Below are 26,648 nucleotides of genomic sequence, written 5' to 3'. Positions count from 1 at the left end.
GGGATAACCGTAAATTATGAACTTAAAATGCACTAGCGAATTAACAATAGCTAGCCCTTCCTTGTCTATTACTGCATACTTACTTCCGGAAGTTCTCAATTTTCGAGAATAGAAAGCTATTGGGAAAAATTGTTTATCATATTGCTGAAGCAATACCCCTCCTACTCCTAAGTCTGAGGCGTCTGTTGCAATGAAGAATTCCTTACCGAAGTCATGAAATTTTAAGATAGGAGAACTACACAGTTCATCTTTCAAAGTATTAAACGCCTGTTGATGTTGCTCAGACCATATGAAATCTACGCCCTTCTTCGTAAGATTAGTTAAAGGAGCGGCTATTATTGAATAGTTGCGTATAAAACGCCTGTAATATCCACTACAACCCAGAAATTGCTGTATTCCCTTGACATTAGTAGGTATGGGAAAATTACGTATAGCCGACACCTTATCATGGACTACTTTAAGACCTTGGCTTGACACCATGAAACCCAAATATATTAATTCTGTTTTGAAAAACTCACACTTACTAATCTTTACCCTTAAGTTATGTTGTCTTAATCTCTGTAGTACTAGTTCTAACTTACGTAGATGTTCTTCTAAGGTGTTTGAAAAGATTACAAGATCATCCATATAGCCATGCAATATATCCCCTAACAAGTCTCCAAACACTATGTTAATCATTCCTGTAAATGTTATAGGAGCACAACGTAAACCAAAAGGCATCCGTAAAAATTCATAATGTCCCCTGGCTGTACTGAAGGCTGTGTATGGGATACTATCTTCTTCTAATGATATCTGGTGAAAGCCTTTAAGTAAGTCCAAACTGGTAAAATATTTATTCTGACCTAACAAAGACAAAATATTGTCAGTACATGGCACTGGGAATCGATCAGGGATCGTTTCCTCGTTTAGACGACGAAAGTCGACGCAGATATGCCATGTTCGATCTTTTTTCGGTACAACTATTAAAGGAAAATTATAAGGGCTGTTTGATTTCCTAATGACTCCTTCTTCTAGCATTTTACCTACTTCATCATTTATTTCATTCTGGAATTTCATAGGGAGTCTGTACGAGGGTACATAGATAATTTTCTGCTTGTCCTTTAACCTTATTTGATGCTCGATCACATCTGTTTTTCCTAAGGATCCATCCGTATTGGAAAAAACATCATGATATTTAGTTAAAAGTTCAAAAATTTTCTGCTGAATTTCTTCGTCTTGAATGTCCTTATTGATTTTATTTTTAATAGATCGCAAAAGGGATTCATCCGCAACTGATTGAGAGTGATTGATTTCAGCAACGGTAAGAATACGATGTTTATAAACTTCTACATCCAAGATATGTTGATTTTTGTGAATTACTAAAGTGTTATTTAAATGATTACAGACTTCAATATTACATTGTTGATGTGAGCCTACTGTATAAATAGCTTGTGTGACAGACAATCCGTTAGTTTTCAAAGTATCGGAAAGGATTAATATTTCAGATCCCGGTAATGTTTTCTTTATTTGCACTATTACATTCGAAGGTACGTTTGGTTCGATAGATTGCGTGCAAGATGATATTACGGGTGAACGAGAATTCTGCTGGGTCGCGTATATTATTTCTTTATTAGTGAGACAAGTTATTGGTTCTTCAACGTACGTTACGGTTACATTTGTCGTCTCCTTTTTATCCAAAACTGATTTTAAGGTATTAGAAGACTTATAGAATTTCCCTTTGATATACACGCTGTGCTTGGCAGGGGCTAAGATAATGTTTTGATTTCCCATAGATGGGTATCCTATAATTACAGCTGGATACATATTAATGTTTTTTACAACAACAAATGTATCGGCAAACGTGCGATTACCGACTCTGAACTGAACATGAGTTATGCCTATGACATTTAATTCATTATTTCCTATACCCTAAAGTCTAATTCCGGATTTTTCAATCGGAAAGTTCGAAAACAACAAATGATGTGTCTTCAAATCCATGATATTACGTGGACTACCAGAGTCAAAAAATAACAAAGGATTTGTGTTCTAAATTTACAGCATATAAGGTTGGCCGTAACTCATTTTGGCTTATTATTGTATGAATTCGTTGCAAATCTACGGGAGCATGCACTGTTTTACTTAATTCGGCCGTGTGTTTCATAGGAAAATCTATTGTCTCACAATTATCTGATAAAACATTAAATTGATTATTCAATACTATTGATGTTGACATGAATGACCTTGACCCAACATCACTCTCTTCCCCTCTAGAGTTAACTATGTGGTAGTTGCTTTGCTCTGCACATTCTGAAAATTAGTCTGACCTTGCGAGGTCTGGTTTGACGACCCAGGCTCAGCGATATTTGAAGAAGTGTTTGTTTGTTTTGGGCTCTGAACTGCATTGACATTTGGTTGTTTCTTCTTATTGTTAAAATGAGGATTTTTCTTTTTATTTCCATATGGAACTGACTGTGGAATTGACTGTATTTCTGGGATATTGTTGTGTCTTACGCGAGTAACATTGACTATATGAATGTGTTGCAGTGTTGTGAATCGAGCAAAATTTCGTTCTGCAGTCTGCGCTTAAGTGACCTTGACGTTTGCAGTTATAACACGTCATTCCCGCTACTTGACTGTTAACTACGTTCACTGTTTGTGGCTTTGTTTCATTCTTTGCAAAAACTTGAGTTAACACAGGATCGAGATCTGGACACTTGGACATGTGTTTCTTTATCTGTTTATAGACATCCAATTCCGTACTTGCAGGCGTTAACTTCTTATCAAAACACCGCACTAAAGCTTCAGGCAACATAAGTGTCATGCAAGTTAAATACATTAATCGTAAAAAATCTTTCACGGAGATGTTATCGCTAGTAACCCAAGTGGAATGACCTAAAATGTCCTGATATTCGTTAAGCCTATCAGCTATGAGAGCTGCTCTCTCAATAACATTAAGCCGATTCATAGTGGCTTGATTAAGTGTATTTCGTAACGTTAATACTACATCCAAGGCTTCCTCACCCCCATAGATCGCGCGTAACCTAACTTTGAAATCATCCCAGGTAACTGCTTCTTGAAATGAAACACCTCTTAAATATGCACTCGCATCCCCCTTAGAAAAATCTATAAAACTTTTAGCTTCTTGTAATTGTACAAAAGGGTCTACGATTTGTTTGGCATTTAAATGGGCATCGACGGATGAAATCCATGACTCCACATTTTGTGGCAAGAACCCGTTGACCCGACCCTGAAAAGGAAGGATTGCTGACCTGGCATTTACAAGCGTCACAATTGGAGGAGGATTAGTCTGGCCTACACCACTAGGTCCAGGGGAAGGGCTCACAGGGGGAGTCATGACTGCTGTATTTCTTTTCCTATCTCTTCGACCCCTTGCAATTCTATCAAAATATCTATATGAGTACAGACGTCCACTGCGTAAACGCATATGTATAACAAAATTCCCCAAACAATGTTACTAATCCCAAAACATTTCCCGAGAATTTCTGAAAGAAAAAGGAATTAGCACAAAGAGAGAAAAATTCTAGATGAGAATTCGGAGTTGAACACAGTTTCCTTTAACAAAAGATTAGCAATTCACTCACCCCAGTAATAATCGACTAACGACTCGTGATAACTACACTTCACTGCCCAAACTGGAATGTATTCAAAAATTTGTACTTAGCTTATATATGGGTCTGTGTGATGTCGACACGTCCTCTCTCTCTCTCTCTTGATGTTTTGTTAGCGATGTATCGTTTGAGTTTCTTGTTGAATGTAGTGCTTCCTGGGTATGTTTTGCAATTGTTGAATGCCAGTCCTTGGGTTTCCTAGGATGTTGATTGAAGATTCAGTTTGTATTCATAACATTCGTTAATGTTAACTATTCCGATGGACTATAATACTTAGTCAAAATTGTAGATTCATGTAGATAATGTTGAGTTCTTGAAGATCTTTCTCTGGTTTTACAGCTTTTATTTTGAAGTCATGAAGATTTTTCTCTGGTTTTACAGCTTTTATTTTGAAGTCTTGAAGATCTTTCTCTGGTTTTACAGCTTTTATTTTGAAGTCTTGAAGATCTTTCTCTAATTCTTAGAGTTTAACCGCTGCCACCATTTATTGGTGTGCTACTTTTATAAGCACACATTGAGTATGTGTTGTTTCAGATGTGTATAGCTGGATAACAGAGTACATCTTATTAGCTTTAAAAGTATTTATTAATAAAAAACAACAGAGTTGAACATCTCCATCACTGGAGGGAGCTGGGTTGGTCAGATGACCAATTCTGGTGAAGTATAGATATGAACTGACTAACTTATCGATATCACAGATATCGTATGCTTAGTTTAGATAAGTTTCGTCACAATCTCGGAAGACACCTGCATCCGGTGACGTCACAAACTTTCACACGCTGAGGCATGGTGTTGACAGTTAAGAAAAATGTCACATTGTTGAGGCTGCATTGTACGTCCTGTTTATGATTTGAATGACTACAGCAAGTCCCACGGCTAGCACCTTCATCCAACATGACATATTACGTCATGTGTTTTAAACATGTAATATTAACTATTTTAACTATTACACATGTAGAGAAAAACAATGTGTAACAAATCTTTTAAAATTTTTCCACAAGTTTACCATTTATGACAAAAGCAGGACAATAGACATCATATACATAGACTTTCAAAAGGCCTTTTGACAGTTCCTCATAAAAAATGAATAGTTAAAATTAGAGCACTAAGCATCATTGATGAGCCAGCCAAATGGATCGAAGATTGGCTAAAAAACAGAAAACAGAGAGTTGTAATCAGTGGAGAAGCTTCAGAGTGGGCAGCTGTTACAATTGGAGTACCTCAATGATCCGTGCTTGGACCATTGCTATTTCTGATCTAAATTAACGACATACGTTAGATTTAGGATCAACTAGTAGAGTAGCTAAATTTGCCAATAATACTTAACTAGGCATAAATGCTGCGAACTCAGAAGACGTAGAAGCCTTAAGCGAAGATTTAATAAAGCTAGGAGAATGGTCCAGAAAATGGCAAATGCCTTTACACTATGGGAAATGTAAAGTCATGCACATATGTTATAGTAACCCACAATCAGATTACTCACTGTTGGGTAATGAAATAGAAAGTGTGGACCAGAAGGAAGATCTTAGTATTATTATCAGCAAGGAAATTTGAAGTTCACCAAACAGAGCATAAAAATTAAAAAGAAAACACAAAAACTAATAGGTTACATTAGGAGACAATAATCAAATACAAAAACAATCACTGTACCAAATCTCTACACATCCCCAGTAAGACCCCATCTCGAATACGAAGTCCAATTCTGGGCTCTACGTATTCAAAAGTATATACAGTAGATAGACTGAAAGCAGTCCAAGCTAGGGCCACCAAACTAGTTTCAACACTAAGTCAACTTGGATAATGAAGGAGGATTGAACGTTTGAACTTATTTGATTTACAAACTTGATAACTAAGAGGACAGTTAATAGTCATTCAAAATTCTTAAAGGAATAACAAATGTAGATTACAACAATCTATTCACGCTTAGCAGAATTCAGTCCAGAGGTCACAGATACAATCTGGAATTGAGAAGATACACCACTCAACGTGGCAATTTCATTACATACAAAATAGCAAATACTTGGAATAGACTTCCAGAGGATGTAGTAAACAATAACATTGTAAACGAGTTCAAGAATAAATTAGGCAAGATCATAAGACCTCTCTAAATGCTTAAACTAAATCTCTCTACCAAAGAGCAAAGGGAAACTCTGCGGATGGACTAAAAAGTCTTTGAGACATAAAAAATCCTTGTAACTCCATTTAAATCCTTGTAACTCCTTTGAAGGCTGTGTAACTCCTTATAAATCCTTGTAAGTCTCTCTCTCTCTCTCTCTCTCTCTCTCTCTCTCTCTCTCTCTCTCTCTCTCTCTCTCTCTCTCTCTCTCTCTCTCTCTCTCTCTCTGTTAGAAACAACTATTCAAGTGTTAAATATAAATACTGACTGATGCTTACTAAGAAAAAGCATTTGAACTATGACCCAGAAGAGAGAAGCTCCATTAAGAGAATTACTGTAAACAACTCAGATTACCCTCATAAAAAATACATTGTTGAAAAGTATACTGAACATATATAAACTGGATATTTGCTTACTGAATCTTAAGGCATGAAGTGTAACTTGATCAATAAAACAGTTAATTTTCACCTTACAGTAGTGAAACAATCTCAGTGCTATTTAATTTTCATTTGAGAATTGCTTTTTCCCTCTAGGAATGGGTCCAACTTAACCTTAACCTCTATGGTACGAAGCAACGGTCCCTGCTCAGTAGCTGTTTTTTCAGATGGGTGTCCAAATTTGAAACACTTACAACATTGCACTGGCTTACGCTTGAAAGGTTGAACTTTAATTCTTTCATTTTCAATAATGATATAGAAAAGTACATCAGCATCCTGAAAAGTAAGGGTAATCCTTGATGTTCCAGGGACTTTATGTACTTTCCATAAATTTAGTGGACACATGGTCAGTATCTCCTACTCTGTAAATTCATATAGCTCTTTGTTGAAAACTACTCACCTTCCATAACTGAAGTTTAGATAGGGTTTGACATCTAATGTAATGTCATCACTACTTAGTCTTTAGGTTAGACAGTACTACAGACTTTGTGCATAATTTGGCATGGACAAGGGAACAATTTTTTCCTAAATGAGATGTATCTCATGGTACAGTAGTTCCTTCTTTTTTTCTGAATTAATTTGCATATTAGGAAATAATTCCCTGTAACTCTCTTAGATTCAGAAACAAGCCACATTGTTGGTTTTAGCTATCTCTGGGAAGGCATGAGTATATTGATATCTTTTTCAAACCAGTCACTAGGTCTATACACATTCAAATCCTTTGGTACCTTATCGCCAAGAATACCCATGATATTCAAGTTATTAGTTTTAATATCGTTAATGTTACATATTGCATTAAATACTTCGTCATGACTATTGTAATATGCCCATGAATACCATTTTTCAACTTCAAGTTTCATCCTTATTTCTTTTATCTATCCAAAGCAATCAAATACTTTATATAGATTGCTATTATTTGTCTCTATTGAAATTTGGGTAACATGAAGCATTCACAGTTACCTCGTGTTGCCCAAATTATTTAATTTTGGTACATCAATAGAATGGTCCTTTTTAGTTCCGAGGTCATCCACAGAATTTTCCTTAATTTGATTAGCAGGGGTCGTCAACAGTGTCAGTGGGTAGTCAGCATATCCAGGGGATGGGGTGCCATTTTTCGAAAGCCCATAGTCAAGGGTGGGTTTTTTTTTGGTCAGTTATGTGGTTGGTTTTCCTGCTTGAGAATATTAAGAAAGTATGTTGAAAATATTAAGAAAGTATCATACATTGGGAAAGGAAATTTGCCCTCTCCACTATTGTCACAGAGTATACTTCACAGAATGTCCACTCCATACCCTACCCATAGGATAGCACCAAAACAGATATAGAGTCACAAGTGTAAGCAAAACTAGCCTTTTCGAATTGAGACCAAGAAAATGTGGTATCATCCTTTCCATATCTGTAATGATCGGCTTCTGGTCAGAAGCTGTGAGTCCTACCTGAAGGTTAGGATCTGATCCCTGGATTCCGATGAGCCAAACGTTTAGAATAGTTCTGTCTAAAACAGGTCCAAACCACTTTCGGGAGGGCCAAGATCATCCAATACTCTCACATATAGCTTTGAAAGCAAATACCTCCCAACTGTGATCCCTTCTCCCATTCATTTAAGCAGGCTGTAATAACAAATGAGGAAGTATCCATGCCATTTAAGAAACTTAATATAGAAATAAAGAAATAAACAAAAAATATACATAAAGATAAGGAAATATTACTCGTACGGTTAGGACAGCAAGAGGAAAGAAAGTTATTCTAATAAGGAAGAGGTCGGAGTAATGTTGAGAAGTAGCAATAGTAAATAGAGAGAAATTTAAATTCAAACTAGGGGATGTTTCCCCAAGTTCAAGACCCATCTTGGCCGCCACAAGGCTTCAACAAGGAAACTATACTCAGGTTGAAGCTTAGTGACTCTGTCAAGGTATTCTCTTGTTAAGAGGGACCTCCTTGTATACTCAAATCTCTTAAACACAATTTAACAACATTTTAAAAATAGATTATTAAAAGAAAATACTGAAGATTAGTCTGATTATTTGTTTTATATCTATGATTGTTTTTTGTTATTTAATCAAGTTACTTATATATATAGTTTGTTTTGGGTAAAATATTTAGGTTATCAAAGTTCCAACCCCTTTGCTGGATGGAAGAAAATCATTTTATTTCAGGCAAAGTAGAGAGGAACGCATATTCTCCCTTGTCTTGTGAAGACTATGTCTACCAATAAGGTCAGCACAAAAAAGACATGTTTAAGCTTACAAAAAAAAAAATTATAGCTTTGTTTTGTTCACCACAGAAGATAATTGGTATGTGACAAGACAGGTTAAACCTGAATTTTTACACCTTTCCACACGTCAATCTGATTTGGGAGATGATAGATTGATTAAAAACTGTACAGTACATCAGGCAAGAATTGAAATCAAGTAAAAACGTTTATTATTCAAATTTTGTTGTGTGTGAGGGCACGATCATTACCTTTGCCTTAAGAAGGGAAAATAAAATAGGTAAATAAGGAATATAATCACTGTCTGATTATGATAGTTGCTGCCGATTTGAAAAGAGGCCTCTTCTCTGTTCTAGAAGAACGTCTCATCTGTCAGGACACAAAAGTGAAGTTATCAAAGGGAGGACAACATGGGTTCGACACAATAAAATTTTGCTGTACAGACATGAGACAAATTGTGTGAATAGTGCCAATAGCTATCAATCTATCATATAAAGGAAATAAACACATATGTAGAAAAATTCTGGCGGCACAAATCTTGTACGTGGTTCATCAGCAAACTTGAAATTGAAAGAATAAAAAACAATTCAGACATCCAGATCTAATATATGATAGTACATAGTAACACAGCAACCCCAATGATGAGAAGTTCAACTCAAACTATGTAATAGGACCTTTGCATCTCCCATGCTATGAATATTTAAGAGCCTGCATCATCTGTTACTATACTCAAAATGAGCAAGCAGATCTTGGATTCGTCCAAGTATGACCAAGATACCTTTGTGTGGCGCGAGTCCTACCTCTATTAAACCAGCCCACCCGTGGAATCAGAGGGCCAAACTCCTCTTCGAGAATAGTTCTTCATGCCAATATGGGAATACTGATGCTCCTTTGGTCCAAACACTATCAGGTAGTTGGGAAGATCAACAGAGCTCCCACAATTGCCTGTCACGAGGCTTCAACACTGAAACGATATTCATGTTGAAGCTAAATGACTACATCAAGGTATTTTCTTGTTAAGAAGGACAGCATGGGAGAGGGTCGGTGGTAATTAGGAGATTCGTATCAAGCACTTCCTGAAAAATGGGATAACTTCATTGCTAATGAGGACAATAAGGCAGATCTTGAATGCCAAATCATGCACACAGTTTGTTATACTGTCTAATCTAAAGAAAAGTAGTTGTGAGCTGTATAAGTTGGAAGAAGCTGTTTTCACTAAATCCAGTTTAGAACACATAAGTGTGGGACATTCCAAGAGCCTGTTGAATAAATCAAGCAGCCATGCAAAGGCATTAAAATAAAAAGGAAAGTTACCACAAGAGATATCAAACCCACCTAGTACTGCCAGTAGATATAGAAAAAGAAATATACCATTTAATGATAAAATGCTGCATGATGAAGTAATCATATTGCCTCCTTGGGCTTTGTCATGATGTATTAACACTGGGTCATCACCCATCTCTGCACAAACTTCATTCCCAATTACGAATAATAGTTTAAACCTCTCGTAGGCCATGTCCTTGCCTGATTTGATGGAGGTTTCATTTAAAACCAAGTTACCAGGTGTACCTTTAGGGGGTAAGGTGCAAGAACTTGGTAGCTCAAAACCATTTATTATGCATAAAGATAGAGATCCATCTCTCTCGCCCCTTCCATGAGGAACATTAAAGTTATGACATCAAATAAATATGATCTTTTGTCCATTGATGTTTCAGATGAACCTGGAGACAACTTGAATAAATAAAAAATTCAGGTTGCTGTCCATCATCCCCCCAACAATTAGATCAAAAGGACACAAAGAAAAAGACTAACTTGAAACCCAGTTTATAAAGACCCTCTCTAAAAAAAACCACTGGGAAATAGCTTTACATCTAAAATTTCTTATGGGGAGACTTCATTCAAGTTGTCTTCCAGAAAATAATAGTTTTTTTCATCCAATTTGCAATGGAATTGTCAGGGTTTAAGGGCCAAAAATGAAGAGCTTAATCTCATTCATGAGTACTCCCCTATAGTTTTATTTTATACATGAGAGCAAAATTCATGCTAATACTCCTCGGCCTCGAGAATATGTTACCTATAGGACGTCATATAATCAACAAGCAAGGAGCTATGGTGGAAGTCTTATATATTTTTGTTTAGATGTTTCCCAAATATCTGGGCCTATTCATATCCCCCTGCAAGCAGTGGTTGTACAAATCGATATAGGGAGAAAATACACAATTTGCTCTCTTTACTCCAAATGACAACATCTTGTCTAATTGTGTTAGATATAGTACACCATATAATCAACAAGCAGGGAACCATGGCAGAAGTCTTATATACATTCGTTGAGAGGTACCTCAAATCTTTGCCTATTCATACCTCTCTGCAGGCAGTGGTTGTACAAATTGATATAGGAAGAAAATACACAATTTGCTCTCTTTATTTTCGTCCAAATAACAAGTCACAAGTCATTTAATAATTTAGTAAAGATGATTCAACAATTCCCTCAACCTTTTCTCTCGGGAGATTTGAATCGTAGACATCCTTTATGGGGCAATGTTTCAACGAAAACAAGGGGCAAAATTATATCATCATTTGTGAAAAATGAAGATGTAGGCCTCCCTGATACAGGAGAGCCCATGCACTTTCATGTTTAGACAGGTACCTTGTCATTCATTAACCTTTCAATTGCAAGCTCTAACTACCTTCTTGATTTTGAATGGAGAATCTTAGATGATTGGCATATTAGTGATTATCCACATATTATAAATCAGCAATAATCCATCGTTACAGAGATCGCCACGATGGAACCATGACAAGGTGGATTGGAATATATTTTGGGAGCTGAGCAAACTTCAAGGATGTGTAGAACAATTTGAAAGTGTTGATGATGACATAGACTTTCTGAATGGAATTCTTCATACAGCAAGAGTCAGTTTGATTCCCAAAACCAAAGGGTTATTCAAATGACGACCAGTCCCCAGGTGGTGTTCAGAACTAACTGTCCTGCACAGATCCACAAGAAAATCACTAACATGATTGCGTAGACGCCAGACAGAGAAGAATTTAATTATAAACAAGAAATGTAGAGCACAGTTCTGCCGTGCAGTGAAAGAAGCTAGGTCAACAGAAGCACACCACCATCTTCTATATGGAGGATAATAGAAAAGATAGTAGGCAAGTTTACACCCAACCCACCACTAGTTTTGAAAGTAAATGATCAGTATGTAACTGGAGCAACTGATGTTAGCTATGCTTTGTGTAATTATTTCTCCAATGTATCATGCAAGTATGAGGCAGCTCTTGGTCACTAGTATAGAAGCATTGAACCATAGAAAATGCTAAATCTTGCAACAGAAAAGGAGGAATCTTACAATGCTCCTTTTACAGAAAGGGAATTTGATTCTGCACTTCATAATAGCAATGATACAGCTCCTGGACCCAATGGAATTCCATCTGCATTGATTAAACATGTACCATTTCATATTAAGTTATTTATTGTAAGCATTATTAAAAGAATATGGCTTGATCATAGTTATCTAAGTGTTTTGGAAGTAGCCATTATTTTAGCATTTTTAAAACATGTTAAGGATAAGCTTTTAGCAGCAAACTATCGACCAACTGCAATGAAATCTTATGATGGTCAATGCAAATTTTATCACCTATCCATTGTGGATTTAGGAAATTGCATTCAACGACTGATGCATTGGTACAATATGAGGCCTCTATTTGTGAACTTTGCTTCAAAACAGCACCATGTAACAGTCTTTTTTTATTTTTTTACTTTAAAAAGGTATATGATACTGCATGGATATGTGATATACTTAAAAATATTCATAATTCATTAGTGAGAGGCTGTCTACCATTGTTCATTCAATCACTTGCTTCACGTGTATTATTTAAAGTTAGAGAAGGTGAAACTCTGTCAGAGAGGAAAAGTCAGGAAGGAGGAGTTCAATAAGGTAGTGTGCTAAGCGTACCCTATTTGCATTAACCATTAATGGGTTATCCTCTGTCAGTCACAAGATATTCTCTCAACACTCTTTGTAGATGATAACTCCATATCATTTTCTGGAGCTAGAATGACAATGAAAGAAAATTACAACTCAATGGACAATATTATTCGATGGTCTGATGTGAATGGATTCAAGTTTTTGACAATTCAGAGCTGTTATTGTCTAATTCTCTCTTATTTGTTGAGTATATCCAGCCCTGGATATGTACATCAAAGGTCTACAAATCCCATGTGTAAATGAAGCTAGATTTTTAGGATTGATATTTGATTGCAACCTTACATGAATTCCTCACTTGAAAGCCTTAAAAGGCAAATGTCTTGACCTCTGGAACTTTTAAATGTTTTGTGCCCTATATTATGTTGGGCACACTGCAAATTTCTTTTAAAGCTTTATTTTTTTTTTTAAATAAGTTATGGGTGTGAAATATACTCCTCAGCCACCCCAAGGCAATTAAAGATTTTAGATTATGTATAACTTACTGGTATCAGATTGACAACAGGAGCCTTTAGAACATCACCGGTACCAAGCCTCCTTGTTGACGCTGGAGAATTACAGTATCTTTAGACCTTTACCAGAAGTCTTCTATTTTTTTCTTTTTTTGTGATGGTTTAGGTTGTAAAGCCTTCCTAATTATTTAGCCTACAAGACAGCAAACCTTGTAAGGCATAGTAGATATTTGCAGTCGTACCCAAAATCTCCTCAACCTTATGGTTTTCAGGTAAAATAATTAGTAAACAGTCTTGATATAGCTGAAAATGAAGTGCTTCCATTCAAATCATCAGCCCCTCCATGGAAATTGCTAGAGATATCTTTTTGTAAATGTTTTATTGGTATAAAAAGAATATGACTGACCTAGAAGCCACGTATCTTTTCATGGAACATGTTGAAGAACATAGGTAATCGACTTTTATATATACTGATGGCTTCAACTCTGATGTTGACATCGGATTAGGAGTATATAGTAGTACTCTTAATTGTAGATGTGTACTTCCTTTAGTAGTGTTTCCCAGAATGAGCAGTATCACCCCCCTGGGGGGGGTAATACAAAAGGGAGCAGTTGGGGGCGGTGACGCAATGATAGAGGTTCTGCACACAGTTGTAAAAGCTATTCCTCTCAGTGATAATTCGGTTAAAAAAAGAATAGACGAAATTTCTGAAAATATTGAAAAAACATCATACAACATTCTTTCACAACAGATTTTAGCTTGCAGTTAGATGAGTCCACTCTACCAGGAAAGGAATCTCTGCTTCTTGCTTATGTTTGATTTATCAAAGATGAAAAGTTGGTTCAAGAGCTGTTATTTACAAGATAAACCATCTCTAAGTGAGAATCTGTATTTAATGTTGCTGAGGATTTTTTGAAAGAGAGAAACATCCCACTTTCTAACCATCTTGCTTGTGCAACAGTTTGAGCACCATCGATGATAGGTTGTCATCATGGCTTCAGCAGTTTCTTGAAAAAATCTGTACCCGGTGTGCTTACAGTGCACTGTGTAATCCACAGATAGCATTTGTTAGCAAAAAACGTAGGTGGTCGATCGACTTCACAAATTAATGAATACTCTTATTACAGCTCTAAATACAATTAAGGCACATCCTCTTAATTCCCGACTGTTTTGACAACTTTGCAGATATAATGATGAAGAGTTTGGGCATTTATTACTACACACAAAAACTGACTGATACATTTCTATTCGCTGTTTGATACAGTTGTAGAATTTTCCAAGACTCACTAAGTTCAATGAAATTATTTGCAATTGCAAGGAATGTCAACCTTATCAAAGTCAAAACTGCTATCTCCACATTCCTGTCTAAATGTTAGTTATTCAAACGGACGTTAGCCCTTCATGAACTCTACTAGTTTCCAAGCCTCTGAATTGGATAAAGAGAAGAACATCAGTTGATAACCTTCAAGTGGATTGTGCTCACCTGGAAACGCTTAAAAGAGACACTTCTAAGAGATTTTAAGATATTGCTTAGAGTACCAGACTATGTAATCAATCCATTCATAGATGTCAGCTGTGAAGAAAGAAGAGTACCAGAGGAAGAATTAATTTAATTCCAAAAAACCTTCAGATAAGGACAACATACAAGAAATCATTTTTAGATTTTTGGTTACCAAAACAATCTCTGATTTATATCCAGTACTGTGGAACAAGGTAAAGTTATATTTCATTGCCTTTCCAGCATCTTATTTGGTAGAAGTGGGGCTTCAGCGCAGTAGCCTTTCTTCTTTCAAAGCAAAGAAATACTTTAAATTACCGAACGTGGGGATCTGTGACTACTTCTTAGTGAGTTCCAATCTGATTTGGAGAAATTAATATCCCTACATCAAGTGCACCGATCTAATTAACAGTGATTGTGAAAGTTAATATAATAATTGATTGAATGCAATGATATTTTTTAAATATTTTTGTTTAATATTATTCCTTTCAATTAGAAACAAATAAAAGAAGCTTGCACTTGTGCATTAGGAATAATTGTAAAGACAAAATAGCATGTTTTCTTAAAATAATATCTTTAAAATACATATGTGTTTGATGTTTTCACTTAAAAAAAAAAAAAAACTTACATGTGCTTAAGGAGGGGCAGGGTGCTAAGAATCTGAACAAGTTTGGTAAACCCTGCTCTAGTATCTTCTATATTTACTGCCCAAACTATATGGTATACTTTCCGCTATTAAAAAAAAAAAATGGTTAAAAGAGGAGAGCAGTTCAGCCATTTTTACTGATGCAAGAAGTGTTCTGCAAGCTTTAGAACTTTTTGAGTCCCGTAACCCTTTAGTTTTGAAAATATTATATGGACGTTTTCTTATTGGTCTGAGAGGTATGACAGCTCCATTTTGCTAGGTTACGTCACATGTAGGTGTGTCTGGAAATGAGAAGGTAGATTTACTAGCAAAGAGTGCTGCAGGCAAGTTGCTACCAAGAAGGTATCCCATCCTACGTGATTATTTTTTACCTAGCATTAAGAGTTTGCTTCATGATAATAGGCAATAGCAGTATGATAGTTTAGATGGAAATAAGATGAGAGAAATAGCGTATGTTATATCTCTTTGGAGGTATAACATGATATTCTGAAAGTGGGAGACGTCTCTTTATCGTGTCTACATTAGTCACACTTAGTTGACACAAGGTCACATCTAAGTTGACACAAGTTTATGCTGACTGGCCAACACCAGCCATTTTGCAAAGACTTTGTTACCCTTGACAGTGGGGCATTTGTTGACCGAATGCCCCATTTATAGCACCAAAAGAAATGGATATCTGTTTGATGCTCGATGTTAGGATGGCAGATTCATCCTTGCCAAGATTCTTGGGTAAGAAGTGTTGTACTATGCTAGCTGTGTTTTTAAATTTATTAACGAAGGTGTTCATCTGAAAGCTATTTAAGATTTATAAAATTTTTAAAATTTTATGGTTTGAAATTGAATACTCTCTGATTCTTTATTTACAACAAACGATATCCTCATGACCTTCGATGTCAGGATGCTTGAGAATTCTAAATCAATCAGTCAGTTATACAAGGATGTATTGATACCTATATATAACACTTAAGAGAAGCTTATGATGAGCTATTAACCAAGCCTGAAAAACGATAAACATAGCCAAGGAAACATGAATCAGTCAAACAGTTTACCAAATTTTTAACATTGATTCATAATTGAAACTTTTGGCTTGAGGGAATTTTATGGTTTGCCACGACACCCATATAGAATAAAGGGACAGTTGAGAGGGGTGATATGATATCAAGGCTACAATCTTGGCAAATAAGGAGTAAGCTGTTTCTTAGAGACCTTACTTTTATATGAGGAGGGGTAAAAGGATCCACACTACCATTCTGGTATTCTGCTTCGCAGATTCTAGAAGGTTAAAAGTGGTATCTATAAGAATGCTAAAAAAAATTTGATTACAAGGGTTATGTAGCTGAAGGGTCTAAGGAAGTTAAAGAATCTGAGGCTCTACGAGAGGACCTCGAAACTTGTAGGTGCCATGTACCATCAGAACCCTTATTGAATGGTGCACTAGAACCACTAACCAATGCTTGAGAGTTAGACTAGGGTTTAAAAAGGGTAAGTTAGACTATGGTTCAAAATGGCATGTCAGACTATGGTTCAAAATGGCATGTCAGGCCTGAAAACTTACCCAGAACCTAAAGTTGATGTTTTTTGTTAACTTCTGCTAAAGAAGCGGATAATGTTAATCTTTTAGTAAGCTCATAAATACTAAAATTAACTCACGCTGAGTCAAGTCAAAGACCGGAGAGGTATTATGGAATCATTCCATTTATAAGCAAGTAGCCTAACCTTCTCGTGTTTACCTCTAAACTAAGAGTAAACTTCTTTTAAAACATACCACCCATAATTGAACTGTGAGATAACACTCTCCTCATTATAAATTAGAAATTATTCCCTGGCACAAAACAAGGAGAAAGCAGATCATGATCACCTAAAATCATTCTTATGCACAACAGGTAGGTTGGATAGGGCACCAACCACCTGTTGTTATACTACCGCTAGAGAGTTATTGGTCATTTGTTTGGCCAGACAGTACTACATTGGATCCTTCTCTCTGGTTAAGGCAAATTTTCTCTTTGCTTAAATATACACCGAATAGTCTGGCCTATTCTTTACATATTCTCCTCTGTTCTCATACACCTGACAACATTGAGATTACCAAACAATTCTTTGCTCAAGGGGTTACTGTACTGTAATTGTTCAGTGGCTACTTTAGTCATGGGAAGGATAGAAGACACTCTTTAGCTATGGTAAGCAGCTCTTCTAGAAGAAGGACACTCCAAAATCAAACCATTGGTGTCTAGTTTTGGGTAATGCCATAGCCTCTGTACCATGGTCTTCCGTTGTCTTGGGGTAAAGTTCTCTTCCTTGAGGGTACACTTGTGCACACCATTCTATCCTATTTCTTTTCCTCTTGTTTTAAAGTTTTTATAGTTTATATATGAAAGATTTATTTTAATGTTGCTATTCTTCTTAAAATGTTTTATTTTAATTGTTCATTACTTTTCTTGTAGTTTATTTATTTCCTTATTTCCTTTCCTCACTGGGCTATTTTCCCTGTTGGAGCCATTTGGCTTATAGCATCCTGCTTTTCCAGCTGGTTGTATTGTAGCAAGTAATAATAATAATAATAATAATATTATAATAATAATAATAAAAACAGTGCAGCAAATGCTAACAAATCAAGAGAAGACATCGTATAAAAAACTAAAATCAGTATGAAAACAAAAAACCTGACAATTGTTTTTCTTGGAAATTATCTTAAAGAATCCTTGTTTATTTATCACGATTTCTGGGGTCTAGTTCCTATATTGGCTGAAGGGGATGTCTAATTAATTTTAAGTTCAGTTAATTTATAAATCTTGTATACAAGAATATGAGGTTGAATTTAATAAACAATCAAAATTATAGTTTGGAGACAATCAAAAGTATTATTTCGAGACAATATGCAGTACGGTATTTTAAATAGCTTTAGTAAACAATCTGGAGTCTTGTATTTCAATCTATATTTTGAGATGGTTTGTTAGAAGTAATCTAGACCAGGTTAGTAGAATCTTAAGCTTTGTATAACTGCTTTGATTTAAAATTGGTCTATTTCTTTCCTTGACTGGCATCCCATCTCCATCTGTGTTTGGGAGTCAACAATATGAACATCAGGGAAGTTTCATAGAAATAAATGGAAATTCAATAATAGAATTTGGTATTTCTATTATTATTATTATTATTATTATTATTATTATTATTATTATTATTATTATTATTAACACTTAAGCTACAACCCTACGTCCAAGGGCTCCAACAGGAAAAAATAGCCCAGTGAGGAAAGGAAATAAGGATACTGTATAGATAAACTATATGAGATGTAATTAATGATGACTATAAATTACAAACAAAGGTTTTTTATCATGATAGAATATTGTACTGTCTGGAGGCAACTGTAAAGTCTTGAAAATAGTCAACGAATATTGTAATACATTTGATGACACTGGTGAAGTCTAGGACACATACTTGTCTGGATTTTGTCAGACAGAATAAGAATTGAAAGCAATAAAAAGTTCTTATCATATATGAAAACAAACTTAACAATAATGACCACAAAAACTATATTTACATGAACATATATAAAGTAACTCGCCCAGTCCTTATACTAAAGATAAAATGTTGAATAAAATTGGTCAATGTGGTCTATGGATTTAGTCAGTCTATAGAAAGCGAAAATAACAGAATGACGCGTAGTGGGGTGCTAAGAATATCCTGGTTTGTAAATACTGAAGAAAAATTGAAAATTGGTAATTAGAATGTTAGAACCATGAATTAGATTGAGAAGTTACAGCAATTGGAGAGTGAATTTATGAAGTATAATTTAGATATCTTGGCCCTAAGTAAAATGCATTGTAAGGGGATTGATGAGGAAATCTTAGACCAAGACAATATATATATCTATCGAGAAAGAACTGGAGTTGGAAGAGAAGGGGTAGGAATGATGACGACACTGAGAGCAGAAAAGACATTAACTGAGTGGATGACTGTAAATACCAGATTATTACATGCAAAGTTTAAATCAAAGCAGTGCAATAGGGGCATTTTACTATGTTATGCACCAACAAATGTTGCCCCTGAAGAAATGAAAAATAAATACTATGAAGAACTGCAGTGTAATAAATGAGATCCTAGAGAGAGATATGAAAATTGTGATTAGTAACTTCAATGCTAAAGTTGGGAAGATTAATCAAGGCATAGAGAATGTAATGGGTGTTGAGGGTCTTGGCGAAGTTGCAAATGAAAACGGAGCCCATTGTATAAGTTTTTGTTCAGCAAACAATCTTGTTATTGGATTTACTCTTTTCCAGGAACAGGACATCCACCATGTGGCAATTACAAAATTTAAATAGATCACATAGCCATTAATAAAGAGAGGAGGACTCTGAGAAATGTGAGAAGTTATAGAGCTGCAGATATTGGTAGTGATCACCATCTCCTTATTGCCACACTGAAATTAAAATTGAAAGCACCCAACAGAAATTTAGATAGAATACCTAGGTTTGATCCAACTAAGCTTCTAGGAGATGAGCAATGAGAAACCTTTGCAATTGAATGTAGGAATTTATTTTCAGTCTAAGAGTCTTTAAGAGAAGAGGAGCAGACAATTAAAGAAGAATGGTGTGATATTAAGAACTTATATCAGTCAGTTGGTAGGGGAGGTTTGGGACATGTTGTTACAAGTGGAAGCCATGGATATCAAATGATACTTGGGATACTGTAAAAAGGAGAAAAAAGATAGAAATTGATTGCTGAAAGTTTTCGAGGAAATAATGCTAAGTATTCCAGTATTGATAGTGAAGTCAAAAGAAAAGCCAGAAATGACTGGAGAGAGTATTTAAACAGTAAAGCAGATGAGGATGACAAAGCTATGAATTCCGGGAGTGGCTATGGTGTAAAAATTGCTCATAGAATTATAAGTGAAATATCCATGGGGGCAAAGAGGAAGAAACATATATACACCTGAAAGAGAGATGGATCTGTTATAACAACTGAAGATAAAGAAAGGCATCTTTGGATGGAACACTTTAGTGAGGTCATGAATAGAAGATATAATGGGAATAATTTGATTGATATACCTGAAGCTGAGTAAGACCTTGATGTGCCCATGAATGAATTCAGTGTCTTTGAAGTTGAAGCTATTCTTAAAAAACTCAAGAGATGGAAAGCCCCTGGATATGATGGAATAACTGCAGAGATGATATTGGCCAGAAATGAAGTGACTCCCAGAATACTTACAAGATTATTTTGTAGAATATGGCATGAAGAGACAAAACCTGATGAATGGGAGCTAGGAGTGTTGGTGAAAATGACAAAAAAAAAGAAATTTGAATGATTGCAGTAATTACAGAGGCATCACACTTACGTCAGTTGTCATGAAAATATATAGTATGCTTATTCTACAGAGGCTAGAGAGAAAGATGGATGAAAAGCTGAGAGATGAACAAGCAGGATTTAGAAAAGGTAGAAGTTGTACTGACCAACTTTTCATATTAAGATATGTTGTACAGCAATGTGTAGAATATAGGAATCCACTGTTGATGGCATTTGTGGACTATGAAAAAGACTTTGATAGTGTGCACCGGCCAATGTTGTGGGGAGTCCTGCATTATTATGGATTTCCTCTTAAATATGTAAATTTGATTAAGTCTGTTCATGAGCATAGTAAGTTCAAAGTTAATGTTAGTGGAGTCCTATCAAGTGAATTTCCAGTTAACAGTAGAGTACTCCAATGGAATGTGTTGTCGCCTATGTTGTTTATCCTCCTCATGACTTATGTAATGCACAGAACAGTTGGAGAAGGATTCCACTGGATTGGTAGTAGGAAATTAGCTGACCTAGAGTATGCTGATGACGCTGTCCTGATTGGCAGAACAATACAGGATTTGCAATACTTACTTACCAGAATGCGTGAAATATCTCAGGAGGTTGGGCTCAAGATAAACGGAAGAAAGACTAAGATGATGAGAACGGAATGTGCAATGGAAGATGAAATATCATTGGAGGGAGAAAGGATTAATGAGGTAGAATCATTTAAAAATTTAGGAACTAGGATCTATAATACATGGTCTTTAGAATTGGAGTTAAATGAAAGATTGAAAAAAGCAAATGAGGCAATGGCTAGGTTAAATAAAATTTGGAAATCAAATCGCCTGAAATTACACACAAAATCAAGCTATATATCAGTTTACAGCAGTGAGATCAGTGTTACTGTATGGACATGAGTCGTGGTATGACAATGAAACAATATCCAACAGGTTTCGTAGATTTGAGAACCAAGCCCTCAGAAGAATATTGGGAGTTTAATGGCAGGACAGGATTAGAAATGAAATTATAAGAGATTACTCGACTGCCATATGTGGATGAGATCATGGTAAGGGGCAGATGGAGATGGTTTGGTCATGCTCTTTACATTCCCCAAGAGAGATTAGTTCACCAAACTTTCAACTGGGCTCCACAAGGCACTAGAAGAGTTGAAAGCCACAGACTTACAGGGCTGAGGACTATGAAGCGCTAAGTAGAAGAGGACGATTGGAGAAGTATTGCTTTAAAAGCTCGAGATAGAGATGACTGGCAAAATCTAACCGAGGCCCTTTGCGTCAACAGGCGTAGGAGATGATGATAATGATGATGAAGATAGTTGGAAATATAGCACGTCCCAAAAACTGCTACTATTACAAATGAATGTCCATGTTATGGAGAATATCCCTGATTGGGAACAGATATTAAAAGCAAAAATTCAAGGTTTTTTATAAGTATGCAGTAAATGCAGTTGAAAATGCTTAATTTTCCATGCTGTCGTTAACCTTTGTATTGATAGCCGTCTATGCCTCTAAATTTGTCTCCACTTGCATAATGCAAAAGTGAAACCAGTGGAACATAATTGGTGAGCATAGGGAATGAGGTATGAATTTTTGGCTATTTTCAGCAACAAAGCCTGCGAGAAACATTAAGATAATAGTTTCATCAATCTTTGGTCAGAAAATGAAAAGAGTAGAACTACAATATTTGTATATGAATAAAGAAGGTAAGGACCACAAATTATGTAAGACTACCATCTAACCAGGACTAAGGGAAAAGGATGCCACAAGAGAAACCAAGTAATAATAATGTAGTTAAAAAGGAAAATAATATGTTTTATCCTCTATTGTAGTTGGTTCCTATTGTGTGATCACTCATTATCAATGGTTTGTAAATTATGCAAACAGTTGTATGTGTGGGGTATGAAAATCCGTTTGATTTATGCATACCGGAAATGTTTGATTTTCTTATCAGAGGGAGGATAATCACGAATTTCTCTTGATTACTCTATTTTAAGTATAATCTTTCTTAATTCTAAGGTTCTTCTTTGAGAGCTGTTACACCGCAATTGATGAATGGTACAAGTAGTGATGTGAGTCCTGTTGAAGTCATTAAATACAAAGATATAATTCGAGACCAGGATTTAGAAATCTGCCAACTGAAGGAAACAGTCTCCCATATCCAGAGCCAGTTGAATGAATACTTAGCAGAAAAAGAAACATTAAAGGCTCAAATTCAGCAACTTCATGATGAAAATACAGGTAAATGGTTATTATTTATATTTGAAATACTTTTTTAGATTAATAGTTTTGTGGCAATTTATTCCTGACTGACTAATGTTACCTTTTACAACACCATAACAGGGAAATTTCAACAAACTGATTTCATGAAATTCTCCTTATATTCTTTCTCTCTCAAAGCCTGGTTTTATATATACTGTATGTATTCCATAAAACTAAACCCTAAAACTAATCATTTCCTATTTTCTTTCCTGCAATAGGCTTATGCCTCTAGTACAGTATTGAGATAATCTAGCAGTTAATGAATATTATCTTGGCTTGGGTATGCCACATCCTTTTATCTATATAAATCTTATCGTCTTCTAGTTGATTGTATCGATGTGTACTACTCCAGATTTTGTAATTTTGTTTGTTAAGCTAGTAGTATTGATAAGTTGTGTCTGTTTCTGGATTTGTTAGTAAATCATGTGTAAGTTGTTGAAGGGAGTTAATCCTGGGAGATAATAATCATTATTCTCTTTGTGTGTCATTAAAAGGAAATTAATTTTTAGTTCAAGGGAAAATCCGAAGAAGACCAGGTTAGTTGATTACAGTGCATTTGCTTCGTTTGTGAAATCTAAGATTAGCGAGTCTTCAGGCTAAGGCAGAGATATTAGCCTAACCTGCCCTGTTTCAAACCCTAGTCAAATTCCTGGAGTTTTACCAAGAGTTTCTAGTGCACCATTCATTAAGGGATCTGATGGTACAAAATGCCTCTACATGATCCTCGCCCTCTCAAGTTTTTCAGGTACTGTAATTTTATTGCAAAACCCTTGCTTTTCCATGACTCTGTTTGCTCTTTTCAACCACTGGATTCTGAGATAGAGGACAGAGCTGATAGACTGGATCCTAATATACCTCAGCTTGCTGAAGTAGGAGTTAATGATTTATCACTTCATACTTCTTTTAATTGTATGAAATATCATATGGATCCTGTAGAACGGGCAAGAATATATTTAGATAAATCTTAAAGCTTCAGAAAAAAAAGCTGAGCGATTGAATTATGTTTATGATTGTAGTGAGCCCGGTATGATATAAGCTCGGCAAATATCACATCTCCAGTTTACCCTAGCTGTGTTAACCCTTGATAAATATACAGTAGAACCTCGGTACTCGAACAAATCGGTATTTAACCAAAATATTTGAGTTCAAATTGTCTCCAAATTCGAACAAATTTTCGGAACTCGACGAGCTGGATCGACCCGAACCAGTCTGAACAGCATCCCCCGCCAACTTCACGTTGTCAGTTTGACCCAGATATGTCATATATAAACTATGAAAAGACTCATGTCAGCCTGTTCAACATAAAAACATTTGCTGCAAGTTTGAACTTTTGAAGTTCTACTGATTCAACTACCCGATTAGGAAGATCATTCCACACACTTGGTCACAGCTGGAATAAAACTTCTAGAATATTGTGTAGTATTGAGCCTCATGGTGGAGAAGGCCTGACTATTAGAATTAACTGCATGCCTAGTATTACAAACAGGATAGAACTGTCCAGGAAGATATGAATGGAAATGGTCAGAATTATGAAAAATCTCATGCAACATACATAATGAATTAATTGAACGACGTCTTGTTTTTGTTATAATTGTTATTATTCTTGTTAATTTAGTTTTGAAGTATGATATATCTTTTTTATTACCATTAATTCTTATGCTGTCTGGAGATATTGAGCAAAATCCAGGACCAGTACGTCCTAGATTTCGTCAATATCGTCGAATCTATTGCAATATTCGGGGTCTTCATGCAAATATTAAAGACCTTACAGTTGTGTCCAGACACTATGATACTATTTTGTGCTTAGAAACTTTAGTTTCTAATATGAACTACTCCACTGAACTCCTTATAACTGGTTTTGAGAAGCCAATAATTTTGAAATGAGATGCCATTCCTAGGGCCCGGGGAATGGCGGTGTTTATTAGGATTGAGTACCCTGCTTCTCATAAGTCCTGCTATGAATGTGGATGTCATGAGATTCAGGTAATAAAAGTTTGTGGGAGGCATAACAACTTTTAATTTTGTTCAATCTATCGGAATCCTGACATGGATAATTCTTTCTTCGATTGTCTTCATACCATTATGACAAAGATACATGAAGATGATAGAAAGGCCTCTTTTTGTCTTAATTGGTAATTTTGATGCTCACCATAGGGAGTGGTTAAATTCTGTTTCTCCCACTGATCACCATGGCTTAAGAGCTTTAGACTTTGCCTTTGAATCAGGCTGTGAGCAAATCATAAGTAAAGCTACTCACAGGTCTGGTAACTGCTTGGACCTCGTGTACACCGACTACCTTGGCGTTATAACAAGTAATGTAGGTTCTCCAGTTAGGACATCTAATCATGCCTTGATTTCATTTGTAGTAGTGACTGAGCTGCCTGTCCTTGATGTATGATACTCGTGGAAGATCTATATGAAATCTCAAGCAGACTGGAATGGGATTTTGAGTAATATTTCGGGTTTGAATTGGTCACAGTTGTATAGTAGTGTTGATCCGTTTTTCCCTTTGAATGAGAATCTAGTTAACGTAATTGATAGATGTATCCCTTCTCGTGTGCTAAGATACCGAGTGAAGGGCAAACCATGGTCCAATGATGATTGTACACATGCTTATTTTGAGAAGCAGGAGGCCTATCATTTTTGGAATAACTATTCTTAGCTTAGAGCTTTTGCTAAGAGAGTGATGCTTCAACTGAAAAGGAATACAATTTAGCCATAAAAGAAACCATTTCCGTTACAATCCAGGAACTTAGATGGTGGATTACCCTTAAATCTGAAATCTTAGGTGTAGATGCAACAGTTCCTCCTTTACTTAGTAGATGGCATTGTCACACACTGTCCAAAGGAAAAAGCAATCATTTTGTCTGATGTGTTTGACAGTAAGCGGATAAATGAGAAACTTGATCTTCCTCATTCCTTTTTTCCTGAGGCTAAAGTAACTAGTTAGGTTTTCAATCTCGTGAAATTAAAGCTATCTCGGTGTACCTTGATGCTTTAGAGGTGTAGACCCAAATGGTATTTTTCCTTTGTTTTTTATAAAGACTGCGGATTTCTTAGCTTCAAAGTTGTGTTATTTTGCGCAAGTTATTAAGAAGAGGAGCTTTTAGCACTTGTCGAAGAATTGGTAATGTTACTCCACTATGTAAATGTGTTTGTGGTAGCTCAAGTCCAATTGATTACTGCTCAATTTCCATAACTCCCATATTAACAAGTTTTTGAACATCTTTTAGCAAATCATTTTAAGGGGTCTGGCCGCCTAATGCGGATTTTTAATTACAGGACTTCGACATTCATACCACTAACATTCATACCACTATATAAGGTGACAGGACATATCCAAACTGCATAGGATTCTTGCCTCTGACCTACGGTTTTGCGACGCCAGAGCAATTTATACTGAAAATTAGTATTTTCCAAATTCTATCTCATTCCTTGATAAATATTACTAAGATCTGGGATTTCTACCCTATATAGACATTATATAGACCCCCAATAATATGAAGAGTTTTTTTTTTAAAGTAATCTTTTTGACATATGAATTTTTACATTATGGTAAAAAAAAAATATACTAAAAAATCAGGGGTAAAAATTAAGAAAAAATATGAAACAAAAATTGTAAAAAAGGGCTTCATTTGATTGTTTTATAATGTCTTTCTAAGTTATATACCAAATTTCAATGCTATATCTTCAAAACTAAGGGAGACTATTGAATTTGAAGGTCAATAAGTTTAGTTTTGAGATACAGGCGTTCAAAGTTTTTTTTATATATTTTTACAAAGATAATATTAATAAATCATGATTATTATGAATTTTATGTTCTTTTTTTTTGAGGATTGATAAAAAAAGTTATTTATCATAACATAATCATAAATAAAGATCCCTTTGCTCAATATCTTGCTTCTTTTGGCTCCTGTCAAGCAAGGCGGCCGCTCCTCTATCCACAACTCTCTCTCTCTCTCTCTCTCTCTCTCTCTCTCTCTCTCTCTCTCTCTCTCTCTCTCTCTCTCTCTCTTTGCACTACTGATATTACCTTCTTCTGAACTCTTAATAGAGCGAATTTTCTCCTTATGTTAGCAAGATGTAGAAATTGTCTTTTCCTCATTGAAATGATAAAATCTTCCCGAAAATGAGAAA

At 35.6% G+C, this 26,648-nt stretch overlaps 1 protein-coding gene across 2 annotated transcripts in view; it reads left to right on the top strand.

Annotated features, from left to right (window-relative positions):
• The window catches only part of p115 (General vesicular transport factor p115), a 764,785-nt gene that overhangs the window by 602,056 nt on the left and 136,081 nt on the right, over positions 1-26,648 (top strand). For both annotated transcript variants that reach the window (XM_068380069.1, XM_068380070.1), the window contains one exon: positions 22,269-22,490. In XM_068380069.1, the coding sequence (XP_068236170.1) occupies positions 22,269-22,490 (222 nt within the window). The remainder of the gene's footprint in view (positions 1-22,268; positions 22,491-26,648) is intronic.

The sequence above is a fragment of the Palaemon carinicauda genome, chromosome 9, assembly GCF_036898095.1.
Source record: "Palaemon carinicauda isolate YSFRI2023 chromosome 9, ASM3689809v2, whole genome shotgun sequence".
Taxonomy (NCBI): Eukaryota; Metazoa; Arthropoda; class Malacostraca; order Decapoda; family Palaemonidae; genus Palaemon; species Palaemon carinicauda.
This window is presented reverse-complemented; position numbering and strand designations above follow the sequence as displayed.